At 41.1% G+C, this 15,372-nt stretch overlaps 1 protein-coding gene across 1 annotated transcript in view; it reads right to left on the bottom strand.

Moving 5' to 3' along the window:
• Window positions 1–954: 954 nt before the first annotated feature.
• The window catches only part of LOC143885290 (MIF4G domain-containing protein / MA3 domain-containing protein), a 36,299-nt gene continuing 21,881 nt past the window's right edge, over window positions 955–15,372 (bottom strand). The window contains exon 11 of the mRNA XM_077389386.1: window positions 955–1,584. Coding sequence (XP_077245501.1) covers window positions 1,201–1,584 — 384 coding nt within the window. The 3' untranslated portion in view covers window positions 955–1,200. The remainder of the gene's footprint in view (window positions 1,585–15,372) is intronic.

Below are 15,372 nucleotides of genomic sequence, written 5' to 3'. Positions count from 1 at the left end.
GAATGCTTTTCTGCTCATGAATGCTTGAAAGCGATTCCAATAATGTGATTTTATAATTGTAAAATTAAACATCATACAAATTTAAATTTCTCTATAACCATTCAATATGGAACTGAATTGGGCATCCCTAATTTCTTTATGCTCTTGGCTTAAAGAAAATTTTATGCCTATTTTTCAAATTTTACACCAATTTTTTCACTTAAAAATGGCTCCCTAAAAATCGGTGCTGCCATATTTTTCATGGAGATTTCATTGGCAAAACAACCTCTACTTCTACTCCCTGCCAGAATTTAGCTATCCCGGAATTCTTGTGTGCCGAGGGCTGAACAAAACCAAAAGAAATACAAACTCAGAACCTAACTCTTTAATTTGTTGTCTTTAATTTAAAATTTTAAAAAGAAACTGTGTATTCAACAGGAAAATCTTCAGAAACTCTTGCTTGAGGATCATTGCAACTGGTGGATTTGAATGCATATTGCACTTTTTTTGCCAAGTCATTCCCCTAAAATTCGCTCTCATTGCATGATCCCAACCTTCCTATCAACAAACTACAGATGGATACAAAAAATAGTCTAAAAAAAAATCTCTACTGCGCTTTTGCACTTTGTTTCATTACAGAAAGAAAATTTGAGGTAAAAAAACCTGAGCGACAGTAACAAAACCCGGCCTGTTTTGCCTCTTTCTCCAAATCCCTGAGCGCAGTAAAGTCGCTTCAAGCAAGAGGAGAATGAGATGAGTTGAAAAATGCAACCCAAAAATTGCATGCTTCTGATAGTTAGGATCCTATGATAAAACAAAAAACAATCACTATACCATAATTTTCTAGATCTGATTATTTCATACTCAATCTTTTTTTTTTCTATCCATCTCATATAAGAAAAGATTTTTTTCCGTTATCGTTATCTGACTGATTAAATTGGATCAGTCTGCAAATCCAAAACAGTTCAAAGGTGATACGAGCAAGAAAATTTCATAATTTTGCAAGAGCTACAGGTCAAATTTCGCAAACATCAGAATTTTCTGAGCAATGTGAAAATTCTTCCTCCACTGTAACATATTAGCAAATATAAAACATTACAATATTAAATCCATCAATGTGGCCAAAAACGGAAGAATTGACAGAGACTTTAAATATTCAAATTTGACAATGGGAAAAGGAAACAAAATTCTCGATATACGAGGCAATAATTTCTATAAAATTCACATGAGAATTCCAGCAACATTACCTAGGGCTTTCTTTGCAATCTCGAATTTCCTCACTGACGATTTGTTGGCACTAGCAACATACTGCGTCATGAAAAATTTGAGGCTGTCTCTCAGCAGTTCGAGCTCGGGGGCAATGGCAATGCGGGTGAAGACGTTCCATATGATCATGTTTGTTTTCTCGAAAATAGCTTCGAAAAGCATTCGGAAATGCATGATCCGTTTCGGGGTCAGCAGTTTGGGATCACTAAGATCAACTGTTTTCAGAATTGCAGGAGAGAGGGAGAAGGATGCGAGCATCTCCGCAGTGAATCTTGCAAGATTCATAGATCTGATTAGCTCCATCGATCCAAGTTCTTTGAAATGATCCCATAGGCAATACTGAAAAATCACAACAAATGAGAAGGTATTGAGAAGCACCAAAGAATGGAGAAGCCACCAAGTTTATTTATAGTTGCATTGTGCATGTCACAAGATTGCAGTTTAGGTGCAATTCGTGTGTAAACTGCCAGCTAAAAAGTATTTGCCAGCTAAAAAGCATTTTCACATTATATCTGCCTGAATTGCACCCAAAATGCGAGTGGGTTGCACATTCAAAGGTGCTTATGATGAAAATTTGGAATATTAGTTTATCCAGTTGTGGGAGAGGTAGGAGGGTGGGAGGGGGAGAAAATTCAGAGAGCATGAACAAGAAGAGGGTGAGAAGTGGCTGAAAAACAGGGAAAAGAACCACTCCGCTCAAAATAGAGTTTTATTTTTCCTATTTTTCAGCCACTTAGCACGGCTCGTCACTCCTGCCCTCTCAATTCTCTCCCTCTCCCACTCTTTCTACACTTTTCCAACTACTTCGCAAACTAATATTCCCTGAAAAAAGTTCATGGTTGCTAAACATGGCCTAAAGTTTACATTTATCATTTGCAAGGGTACCAAACTCAGAAAGCATACTGCCTACATGAAGTTGTAACTGAGTAAGTTTGGAAACCTCCAAAAAAGTATTGAATGAATGAAAAATTGAAAACTCAAATTTTGGAGATTAATTGGGTTCCCAAATCTGAGTTAATTCAAATTTCGGTCAAGTTATCAATAGGATTTTTTATTTTTAAAAATCTTTTTACAATTGAGTTTTTTTTTTTTTGAAAGTTGACAAAATTCATTGATATTTAGAAAGCATTTGGGACCAGGGGTCCCCTCCTGCAATACAAGATATTAACATGTTTCAGCCTGGGCATTCCCAGGGCCAATTCCATGATAACCAAAAAGGTGAATTACAATTCTTCCAGCTATTCCATAGCATTCTCCTATCCAAATCAACTATATCTTGCTGAAATTGTTCTTTCAGTTCTTTTCCAAAAAGACTTCCCGGTCCAGAAACTTGATCAAAAAACATCGCCTATGCACATTTTTTCAAATCCTCCATTAGGATCCCTACCTGAATTTCCAACACCCTTTCTCTGGAGGTGAAGGAAGAGGCAAACCTCGGGAAAGGAACCCCCTCCACCGGATCCTTAAGAAGTTCTATCAACTCCGATATCTTCTGAGTGCAAAGAATTTGCTTGGCCTCCCACCCCAACCGCCGCGACCTGTTGGCATTCTCCAAACACCCTCTAAAGAAAGGGAGTTTATAGACTGGAAGGCAGATATCCTTGAGGTTATGTGCTCCGGTAATAGGGTAGAGTTCGTCCACATGAGCCCGGTATTCTAGCTGAACGCATTTCCATTGACTCTTAATAATTCTCCGCACCAATTCTTGTAATGTAGGGTCTTCCACTGAGGCTTTCACTTCATCAAATTTCAAATTCCTGGCCCACCTGCGGTATCGAAACCATTGCAGATAGTCCGGAGTCTCCCTTCTCTTCCTCTTCTAAGATCGGACATCCAAAGTATAAGAAAAAGAAGAAGAGGCCATTGCCACATGCACAAACTTTCCTACTTTTACTTCCGAAGAGCAACTGATTTTTAATGTTTAAATACACTGTTCCAGTAATATATATGGAATGGTATATGAAAAGGTAGCCGCCCAAAACACACCGCCTGACTACCTCGAACAAGGTCGGTATTAATTATTTGTCCTCTTCCCATAAAATAATGATGAAAGTGTAAGAATAACGGGGCAGATATCAACGCTCTCTATTCCTTAATTAATGCCTCTCATCATCTCACACACATTCCAAGCTTTGGACTTGGCTTTCCTTTCCAGTGAATATAAAAATGGCCCCCACTCCTAAGGTAGACCACCTTTTAAAAATGAAACTGACCCTTTTTGGGCCCCACAGCCTGATGTCATGGCTGTAGCAAGATCTGATTATACTAGATAGATGTATTTTCCAAAAATAGTCATGATATTGTAAGGGATACGTCCTATCACCACCTGCTTCCTTCTGCACTCGATATCCTTTATAGGGATTCTAAGGAAGCCCTAATCTTAGAGAAAAATTCAACCACCCCGGAGTACTTAACACCCATATTTCTAATACCCAATACACCCCCAAATTGAAAAACCCCCAATCCTCTAATGAGCCGTCCCACTTCACTGGGAACGAGGATTAATTCCCAACGATTAACACCACGGTTAACAAGGAACCAAAGGGCTCAAGGAAAGGTTTAAGAACTTTCCCCTATATCGATTAGACAAATTCTCCAATAGGTTGTTGCCTAGAGGGGGTTGTTTGATTAGCAAAGGTTCAAAAAGTTTCTTACCAGATCTTCCCTAAAGATTGAAAGTGGAGGTAGGTGGATCATCGTTTTGTCTCCACTCGTGTCTGACTTGCGGATTTTCCTTCAAGATTTTTTTTTTATTCTAGACCCACCCACTTTACCTCTGAGGATATCAAGGGCCCTGAAAACCTTTTCTGTCAGTCTTTTTGAGATGTTAATTCTCCTCCTTTCTCCAGCTGTCAAATGATTTGAAAATTTGGTAAAGGGGAGCTTCTGAGTTTGAAATTTGAAATTAGACCAAACTCCTGCTTGATGATCCCTATTTTTTCCTTTTTCAATATTGGGCCCCTCTCTGACAATTATCTGGTCATCGTCGACCATTGTAGCAGGAGAGGTACCCTCAAGTGAGCCCTCCCGTCAGGACTATGATTTTACCGCCGGTAGTATTAACGATTCTTCATTCATCCCCTCCAATGCTCGGGTTAGACTTTTCTGGGATTCCACACCAATCATAAAGAAGGAATTATGGACTTGTAGACGAAGAAAGGAGGCTCACACTTTCCATGCTGGTGCCAAGATACGGGCCGAAGCAAATGCCATAATTTGACCATCATTTTGTTCCATTTTTATTTCCAGCACCACCCCTAGGCACTTGCCCAAAGCCTCAACAGTGGAAGTCGCCCATACATGAAGAGGAATTCCGTAAAAGTTGACCCAAAACTCCTCCTCTCTCTGTTGATATTCCGAATTCCATTTTTTGATAGAAGAAAGATGGCATCCACATGCTTCGGTACCCATATCAACAATCTTACGTGCAATGTTCTCATTATCAAACATGAATAAAAATTCATTACTGGACAGGATACTGGGATTTGCAAGGTTCGGAATGCCCCCAATGCTCTTTTGCCCAAGTACCGAGTTCCCCTGCCCCCCATCCCATTGTCTTCGTTTTCCTATCAGGCAAGCTTTAAAGCACCGACTTCGCATTTCTATCTCCTTTCCCGAAATAGATAGGATAGGAACTCCATTCCTCATACTGAAAGAGGTATTGCCCGAATCCGGCCATCCCTCCGTCTCGGAATCCAAATTAGCATCAGAAGTAAATTCCGCCCGTAAAGGATTCTCCTCTGGTGGGGCATAAGCACACCACCGACAACATACCCTCCAGCTGAAGTTGAGGTACCCGTAATTTTCACAATTCTAATCCCTCTTAAAGCCACTCCTCATCCTCCCGCCTTTATTCCTCCAGCTGAAGTTGAGGTACCCGTAATTTTCACAATTCTAATCCCTCTTCAAGCCACTCCTCATCCTCCCCCCTTTATTCCCCCTTGACTCCCAAACCCCAAAAGAACTAAGTAAGCTCCTCTATCAGAGCAGAGGGGACCCCCTGAGGCCTCTCCAACCCAATCTCTTAAAAACCCCTTTCAGCCGGTGGGCACACCGTCGTGTAACCCAAGGATGTGCAGAGGGATACCCAAACAGGATTTCACCACTTTCTCCGACTCCGGCACCTCTTCTAATGTTTATCCTCAAAGATTACTGCAGTAGCTGTATGATGCAAACCAATGAAATGACATTATCCCCACTGCAGATAAGGTTACAAACCAAATAAGAACAGCTTCTCCAAAGCAAGTCCAAACCCAGAGATGATCTGGTCTCTAGAAGCTAGCCAATCACCCAGAGCTGCCGTTGGGAACTGCATCATTCCATATCAACCTTCATGGAGAAACTTCCCAATTCGGAATGATCAAATCTAAAGAAGTGCCTCAAAAAAATAAAACCAGGAATCCAATGATACCTTTACTACTGTATCACCTCATCTGATGAAAACATATAATCCTTTACACTTGAGTTTTTGGATCTACTAAGAAGACAGAGTTACCCTTTTAATTCAATCAGTCTTGAGAATGAATTTTCTGAGTACTTGACCCACATTCATTTCCTTCAACCTAAAGTATAAAACCAGATATCTCCCATTGCAAGTTTTCTAGAACCAAACCCACCAAACGTAAGCAGTTACTTTAAAAGTATATTACATGATAAAGCCTGAATTTTGTGATACAGCTACTTTGATTCTATTTGAAGTGTTGGAACCAAACAGGCTTACCGGTGGCTTACCAATTCAAAATCTCAGTAGTCTAAAGCCTTAAAACCCATAAACACAAACAAAGCACATAAACAACTCACCCAAAGACCAATTCTAATTGCACATCCAGTAGTGTTCAGATGTTGGGACCTATATGCCAAGGACACAACAACTTTGGTTAATTATCCATGTTGGCGCGTATAGTGATAAGATAAGATACTCTCTTTTGAGAGAGAGAGTATTTTTTTTCTTGTGGTGAGAAGAATATGTTCTCTTTGTGATTTCTACGGTCTTAGTTGAGTGAGAAGAGAATTGGCAAGGGCTTGGCGAGGGCGGAAATGGCGGACGGAGATGGAAGTTTAATCTTGATCGTTTTCAGGCGTGTCAGGCGATAATGCATGGAAGACTGTAAAAAGCAAGAATCTCGGGGGCGAAGGAGCGGAGATTGGCGGAAGGGTTGGGGGATTAGAGATGTATTAGATGTAAGTTTAGGAACTTCAAACGGAGGGTTGTATGCGGGTTTTGTGAAAAGATCTGGTCGGGTTTAGATTATAATTTCCCAAATCTTTCACATGAATCATATGTGGCTGGTGTAGGGAGAAGTAGCGAGAATGGTGGTGCATTTATTCCTTTGAATAGTTCATCTGAGGAGCTCAATATATCCACAGGAATATCTGTTAATCTGGTGTATGTTCCTCTAAGGTCCATTGGTAATGCAGACCTCAGCCTCTGGGGTAAAATCAGATCCGGTTGGTCTGGTAATGTTAGGGCTTTGGAAGGTTGGCTTCGCCGTAAATGCGGTGCCGGTAGTCCTCTTTCTGTTTACAAAGTTGATTCTGAGGAAGTTATGGTTTTCCCTCCTATGGGGGTAAATCTCATCAAGATTCAAAGGGCATGGCTAGATGCTGCTAATTCTCCTTTTGTGGATCTGATTCCATGGCTGCTGAAGTTTCCAGGTGAGGGTCTTGTGGATTGGTGGAGTCACTGGAGTTCTTCCAGAAGCTTGGTGTGAGGAAAATTTCAGATTGTTAGGTGAAAAAATTGGAAGAGTTCTTGCACTCGACCCATCCTGTTCGGCAGGAGCTGGGTATACTTCGGCTTTGGTCCAAATTTCATCTTTCGGAGATGCTGGTTCCTCCATGGTTATCCCCTCTGCTATAAATGGGTCTCTCTGATGGGTTTGTGCGGAGAAGGTATCCGGTGTTTGTGAATCCGGGGATATGGCGGATACTTCTCAGGATGATAGTAAAGATGATTCTTCTTTCTCTGGTGAAGATGGAGCGGAATCCACTACTTCCGGCGATATGTCGTCGGCTTCCGGTGAATCTCTGCGAACGGTGCATGATAGCGAGCTTGGATATCTTGCGCTAGGAGAGGTGCAAGATAGCTTTCCTGTATCTGGCGGAGATTTTGAAAATCAAAATTCAGTCTCGCCACCTGTTGTAAGATGGAGAAGTATCAGAGGCTTGAATAACACGTGTAATGATCATAGGGCAGGGACTCTTGTGGTTATTAATGATTTTTATGACATCATTTCAGCTCTTACACCGAGGAGGTTGAATAGTCATAATGTGGACCTAGTGAGAAACTTTCTCCGGAGCAGCATCATGGTGATGGGCTTGATTTCCCTTTTATTGTGGGCCCTGTTTGGTCAACAGTTTCTCGGCCCATCATTGGAACATTAAATATTTCTGATCCTAGTTTCTTCTTATCCCCATCTAGCCCTAGAAATGGGGGCTCTGAATATGTGATTTTCAGGGATCCAAATGAGGCGTTTCTCAAGCTGAAGAGGATCCTCATCATAGATCATCGGACCTTGGAGTTTCTCCTGTGCGGCTTGATTTTGAAGATGATGCTCTGGATGAGAATATACAATCTCCTCGGTTCTATACAAGGGCTAGTGAGAATGAGTGTAAGACTGTAGGGAGATTGTTGTAAGTTTCGTAGATGTGGATCTTTCGTTCTGTGATGTGGACCCCATCAATGTTGAGCTAGTGTATGATCGTGCGGGTTCGGTAAATGATTCCATCATTCATTCTTGTCGTCAAAATTGCCGTGAGGAGTCTGTTGCTCACTTGCTCTGGGCTGCCTTAGTGATAATGGTGGTGGAGTGAGGGGTTCGGGATCAGTACCAGGAGTTATTGAGGGCCTTGATCGCGAGGTAGAGAAGTTACAAATTGTCCCATTCATGGCCGATGAAAATGAGATTCAAGATATGGCCTTGGTGGATTCTTTTGTTGGGGGGGGGGGGGGGGGGGGGGGGGGGGGGGTATCGGAGAACGTTAGCTTCTATGGTGAATATGGGTTCAGGTGGAGGGAGTGTTGACCCGGAGATTGTTGAGATATTTATTAATCATATTGTCTCTACTGGTAAGATATTCGGGTTATCATTTATTGGGTCAGAGACTAATTTGAAAAATATGTTGAGACAAAAGGAGGAATGTGAGTGTAATTTGAGAAATCCAAGTGACATTCGTTGTTTTGAAGCCTCTAAGAAGCTGATTAGGGAGCTGCATAAGCTGAAATCTGAGATGAAATTTCATTCTCCAGTTGGCAAAGAGGTGGAGGAGAAGACCCTGAAGTCGAGTGGAGGGAAGCAAAGCTCGAAGGTGAAGTCCAGAAGATCTCGTAGAAAATTAAGATTGCAAGCTGGAACATGAATGGGATGGGGTTTTCGGAGAAGAAAACTCATATTAAGAAATTACTCAGCAAGTATAAGCTAGATGTGGTATGTATTCAGGAAACCAAGTTGTCTGGGATTGACAGATTTGTCTTGAAAGGTTCGGGTGTACCTATGCATTGGGATTGTTGCTCTCTTGATGCGGCTGCAGCGTCGGGTGGTATTCTGATTGTATGGGATGGGAACAAGTTCGAATTGGTGGAGTCCTGGGTAGGAGTCTTTTCTGTATCTGTAGTACTAAAAGATATACAAAAGAAACACAGAATGATTTTTTCTGGGGTTTATGGGCCGGTATTGAGGGGGGAGAGGAAGTTGTTTTGGGAGGAACTAGATTGTGTTAGGGGTAGGTGGGATTTTCCTTGGTGTATTGGGGGTGATTTCAATGAGATTAGATGGGTGGGTGAACGGGTTTGGTTGCACTAGGCCCAATAGCAATATGAAAAGATTTTCAAAATTCATTGCGGACTGGGAATTGGTTGACTTAATTCTTGTAGGGCAGGAGTTCACTTGGGAAAAAGGGAGTTGCAAAAGCAAGATTGATAGGTTTTTGTTTTGTCGCAGGTGGTTGGATTTGTTTCCAGGCGCGAGACAAATTGCTATTGATCATTTGGTTTCGGATCACTGCCCTGTAATTCTTGATCCTCAAATGGAGTCATGGGGGCCTTCTCCATTCGGATTTGAGATTGCTTGCATGGTTTTAACGAAATATTTCAGTTTCGTTGGACAACGAAACAAAATCCACATTGAGCCGGAAAAGTACCAAATTTTGCCGAAACGTTTCGGAAATTTCGGTCGACATGTTTCGTTTCGGGGAAATTTCGGTGAAATTTTTACAAGATTTCGTCCGAAATTTCGTTCTGAAACTGAAACGTTTCGGTTTCGCTGATGACCGAAACCCAGATTTAAAACCCTGATTGCTTGTCTCAAGATTCCAAGGATGACAGAAAAGCTGGGAGGTTGGTGGGGAGAGTGTTGTGCATCAGGCTCGTCGGATGTGGTTATTGAGGCTAAATTGAGATATGTTAAGAAAAAATTAAAAGAATGGAAAGTGGAGAACATTAAAGCTTCCGAAGCTAGAATGGTGTGGCTTCGCGAAAAAATCAGGGAGGTGAAACTTAAAATCACTGTGAATAGTGCATCTGATGAGGAGGTGTTAGAGGTCAGTAAATGTAAGGAGGCACTTCATAGTTTAATTTTGCATGAGGAAATCACATGGAGACACAAGTCTAGATCCAGATGGCTCAAAGAGAGTGATAAAAACACGGTTTTTTTCCACAGTGTCACGAGTGCAAGGAGGGGCAATTGGATTCATTCTTTGAACGTCAATGGGGTTGGATGTGACGGGCAGGGGGCTATTAAGAAAAAGGTTGTTGATTTTTATATAAAGTTATATTCTTCGGAGAAGGAAGGGTGTATTATTCCGGAAGGTGTAAATTTTAACAGTTTGATGGTGGAGGATGCTATTAATCTTGAAAGGCCGTTTACGGAGGAGGAGGTTGAAAAGGGTTTGTCTTCTATGGTGGGAGACAAAGGTCCTGGACCGGATGGTTTTTGTATGGCTTTCTTTCAGTCTTGTTGGGATTATGTGAAGGGGGATGTCATGAGATTTTTTCGTGAATTTTTTTATGGATTTGAGCGTGGAACTTGTTCGACTTTCATTGCGCTCATTCCGAAGATTAAGGGTGCCTCATCTATTGGACACTTTCGTCCTATTAGTCTTGTCGGGTGCCTTTACAAGCTTCTGGCAAAGATTTTAGCTTCTAGGTTAAAGTTGGTGATGCCCCTCACTATCTCGGATTACCAGTCTGCGTTCGTCAATAAGCGACAAATTCTTGATTGTTCCCTTATAGTTAATGAGACCATTGACTATTATGCTAAATGTGGAAGGAGTGGTGTAGTATGCAAACTGGATATGGAAAAAGCATACGATCGGGTGGAGTGGCATTACCTTGATTATGTGATGGGTAGAATGGGTTTCGGGGGGAAGTGGAGAGGTTGGATGGCGAAGTGCATTTCTTCTCCATGGTTTTCTATTCTGATTAATGGCGCCCATTTTGGATATTTTAAATCATCGTGGGGGCTTAGGCAAGGTGATCCCCTGTCCCATTTCTCTTTGTTATGGTTGCGGAAACCCTCAATGGTTTGATTGCTAAAGGGAGTGCTTCTAAGCTTATTCAAGGTTTCTGTGTTGGGCAAAGGAAAGTGGAGGTTACTCATCTTCAGTTTGCGGATGATACATTGCTTTTTTGTTCGCCAGAGGTCGAGTCGGTTCTTTATCTTAAAGCTATCATTCGCTAGTACGAGTTGATTTCTGGCCAGCGTGTTAATTTCCATAAGTCTAAGTTGTAAGGTGTTAATATGGATCATGAGTTGTCTCTTGGTTTGGCGAGCATTATGGGCTGCAAGCTGGATTACTTCCCCTCATCTTATTTAGGGTTACCATTGGGTTTTGGGAGACCTAATATTGCAAGTTGGGTGCCGATTGTTGAGAGGGTGGAGTGGAGATTAGATACCTGGAAGAGGAACCTCATCTCTCGGGGGTGGACGAATTACTTTGATTAAGGCCATATTAGCAAGTATTCTCGGTTTATCAGTTGTCAGTATTTAGATGCCCGATGAGTATTTCGAAGAGAATTGAACAAATTTTGGAGGGGGGGTGTCTGAGAAGAAGGGTATTTCGTTAGTGGGGTGGAAAAAGGTTTGTATACCGATCAAAGCAGTAGTTGGGTAATAGAAGAGTTAGGATAGTGAATCCATCTTTGTTAGGCAAGTGGTTGTGGAGGTTTGGAGAAGAAGAGAGTGTTATTTGGGTGAGAGTTATTGCTAGTATGGTTTGGATTTGTCTCGTTGGGTGTCTGAAGGTAGTTTTCCGAGGAAAGGTTGCACGGTATGGAGGGACATTTTGGGCATTTCCTTGGATTTTCAAAAGAGCATTAGATTCAGGGTGCAGAGTGGTGATCGTGTGAGATTTTGGTTGGATTTGTCGTGTGGGAAGGATCTATTGAAGGATGCATTTCCGGAATTATTTTTGGTGGCGTCGGCTAAGGATGCTTTGGTTAGGGATTGTTATGTGCGGATGGAAGGAATGGTTATATGGGCTCCTGCTTTTAGGCGTAATTTCTTTGATAGAGAACTAATATCGGTTTCCAGGTTTTTTATGTTCTTGAGAGTTGTTATATTAAGAGAGATGGGGTGGATGCCAGGGTTTGGATCTGGAACACTACAGGTCATTTACTGCCATCTCCTATTGCTCCTGATATTGCCAGAGTTTGGTCTATCCCTGCCCCCCCCCCCCCCGATTATTGTTTTTGGGTGGGCGACTATTTTAGGGAGAATTCAAACAATTGAATTTTTGAGAGATAGAAAGATGATCATTATTAATTTCTATACCCTTTGTCAAGAAGATGGGGAGCCGGCGAACCATTTGCTTCTTCATTGTAGTTCTGCGAGAAAGGTGTGGGGAATGAATATAGCTTCCAAAGAATTTTCCCCTTCAATCCCCACGGAGCAAATTGCCAACTCTCTAGAGCCTGGGAAATGCCTCTCGGAAAAACCCAATGCACACCAAACCTTCCCACTTGCCATTATATGGTCGTTATGGAGAGAGAGAGAAATGCTAGAACTTTTAGAGGCATTTCTAAAAGTGCTATCTTTGTTGCTTCAAAGGCTACGACATTAACTATATTTTGGGCGAAGTCATTGCCTCTATTTAATTTTGTATCCGCATTTGATTTATGGTAGGGATGGTTAGAGGTGTGGTCAAGTGTTGAAAGGAATAATAATATTGTTCAAGCTTGGGTTCCTCCGGAGGAAGGCTTGTGCAAGCTTAATTTTGATGGATCAAGTTTAGGTAACCCCGGCCCGGCAGGTATTGGTGGGGTTTAAGGGATGATAAGGGTGAGGTGATTTGGTCATTTGCCGGTCCTATTAGGATTGCCGATTTGAACGAGGCGGAAGTGTGGGCTGCTCATCAAGGAATAAAGCTTCTTGAAGGGGAATATCTTAACAATGTTGTAGTGGAAGGGGATTCTATTAATGTTATCTGACGGTTATCGGGTTCTCATAGGTTTCCGCGGAGGTTTGCAGACTTTTTTAATGAGATCCTAGATATTATCGGAGATTCTCATGTTGTATTCAATCATGTTAGGAGGTCGGCAAATGAAGAGGCGGATTCTCAAGCTAGGAGGGGGGTTGGGTTGGAGTTTTTGGAGAAATTTAATTTTCTCCCCCCTTGAGGGTGTTTTTTCTTGAATTGTAATTGTTTATTTCTTATCTGTATTCTCTGACCATCTCGGTCTTTTTTAATGAATTTTACGATTCAAAAAAAATAAAGATAATTTGTTTCCACCTTCCTCTTTTGGCAAGTTTTTATTTTAATATTTAATGGTTTTTATATTTTAGACTATTCAGAGGGTGGCAAATCACCTCTTGCAAAAGTTTGACGCTCTATAGCTACGCCTAGAGTAGTTTCCTATGCTTGGATGGTTGTGGGAAAGAAAAACACTTCTAACAGACTCAAAAGGAGAGTTTCTGATTAGCAAGTATATGTGCACTACATAGGATGGCGGAGGAAACAAGATCACATCATGATTCATTGTCTCGTATAACAGAAACTTTGGCGTTCCCTTGATAGAAGTTTTAGTGACTCATGGGTGTTCCTAGACTCAATTGAGAAGGTCATCATTAATTGGGGAGGACCTCTATGTCTGGAAAAGCCCTTTGGTGCCTTGTGCCATTTGTGATAGTGTGGCACATTTGGAAGGATAGAAGCTATGAAGCATGGGTACGGTACGGGTGCGGGTACGACACGACACGGGTACGTGGGTACGTGATTTTCCAAAAAAAAAAAACGGGTGCGGGTACGTTCCGGTACGCCGAATATAATAATATATTTTAATATTTTATTATATATTTATAAAAATTTAAAAAAATAATTGGACAGCAATCAAATAACAATAACATCACCAAAATGGAAAATTCTAATATTACTCTTCATTTCGTAAGCCATACTTCATAACATGAGGCATCAATACATCATACGTTAGAAAAAAAGTATGTCGCCAGTGTGTTGACCAGTGTGTTGACCAGTGCCTGACAAGATAAATAATTTTTAGAGACCAAATTATAAGATTTTTTATACCGGACTTTTGGGATTTAATAATGTTTGGACATGATAGATTTTATGAATTTTTAAAATTTGAAAAATACCTCACCGTTTGGAAGTTAAGAAAGTTAAAATTTTGACCCAGCCCTTTCTCTTCAAATTTTGTACTAGAACAGGAGAGTTAACTTTTTCCTTTTAGATTTGGGTCTTGAAACTATTTTTAATAAATCCAAATGGGGGGTATTCCGTTATTTACATGTAAATCTTAAGTAAATGGACAATAAAATAGTAAAGCACCGGCTGGGAGAAGCAGGATGTGTCGGGTACGCGTGGGTGCGCACCCGATACGCACCCAAAAACCAAATTTGGGTTTTTTTTCCTTTCAAAATGTGGGTACGTACCCAGGGCGCACCCGAACGTACCCGCACCCAATACGTGTCGGGTACGGGTACGGGAGCCCTGGGAGAGTACCCATGCTTCCTAGGATAGAAGCAATAGAATCTTCGAGAATAATGTTAAACCAATGGGGAAGATTGATAAATGAGATAAAAAATTGATTTAATTAATTGGGCAAGAATGATTAAATAGATGACCTCACTCCCAACTCAAGAAATTTATGGAGTTGGAGGAGGTACATAATTTGGTAGAGGGTCAAGATCTTATCCAAAACTGCAATGAAAACCACGCCACACGCTTGGATAAAACTGAATTTTAATGAGAGCTATAAAGGCATACCGGAACGAGCCTGGGGGAGGGAATATTTTGAGACTCTTGCCACATATTGCTGAAGGCTTTCCCCAGGCCTTCCAGTGAATGCGGCTCAAATGAAGCAGAGTCGAGGGCTTTACTACGTGGACTTAAAAAATTTCATATTATCACTACATGGAAATCTAATGATGAAGGGGACAAAGAGAATCATCGAGACCTTAATTTGGCGGGGATTATTTTGGAGATACTAGTCTTGTGAAGTAGAATTAATCCATCTTTCTGACATAAAAATAGATCTACAAATGAGATTGCAGACTTGTTGGCAAAGGGGTAAAGAGAGGTCAGCTAGTAATAGGCATCGAGAATGCGAAATTATGATATGTTGCAGCAGAAAGGCTGGATTATTTGCTTTTGTTTCTGAAATTGCTGGATGATTTTATTGTTTGTGTCATGTGGCATCAGCGCAGGGACCCATGCTGGTTTTCTTCAATGTAATGTTATTAGAGCCGTTTTGAATAGAATGTAGGGCTACTATCATTCAATTTTTGTAATTGCTTCGTAAGGACGTTGTGGCATGTCTTGGCATCTCAAAGATGCTATGACATGCCAAATCCATGTCCGATCCAACACAACTTTCAATGTCTGAGTAACATAACATGAGCCTAGGCTTAAACCCTGAATCCAAAATTACAAAATCTAAGGACTAAACAGAATGATTAAACTTAAAATGTTTATTTATACCTGTTAACTTACCAACTTCTCCAAAAGCTTAAGCTGTTGGAGAAAGGCGTTATTTATCTTTTATACTTTTAACTCTAACCAGGCGATTGTGGGTTCGAGTCCCACCGGGCGTGTGATAAATTTCTTATTCTTTTATTTTCAAAAAAAAAATCTTTTATACTTTAACACCCCCTCACGTGTGGCCCGCTTGGCAAA

This window comes from Tasmannia lanceolata, unplaced genomic scaffold, assembly GCF_043159265.1.
Source record: "Tasmannia lanceolata isolate RefF3 unplaced genomic scaffold, GAP_Taslan_0.1 ptg000008l, whole genome shotgun sequence".
Lineage (NCBI taxonomy): Eukaryota > Viridiplantae > Streptophyta > Magnoliopsida > Canellales > Winteraceae > Tasmannia > Tasmannia lanceolata.
Note: the sequence above shows the minus strand (reverse complement) of the source record. Positions and strands in the feature narration are given on the sequence as shown.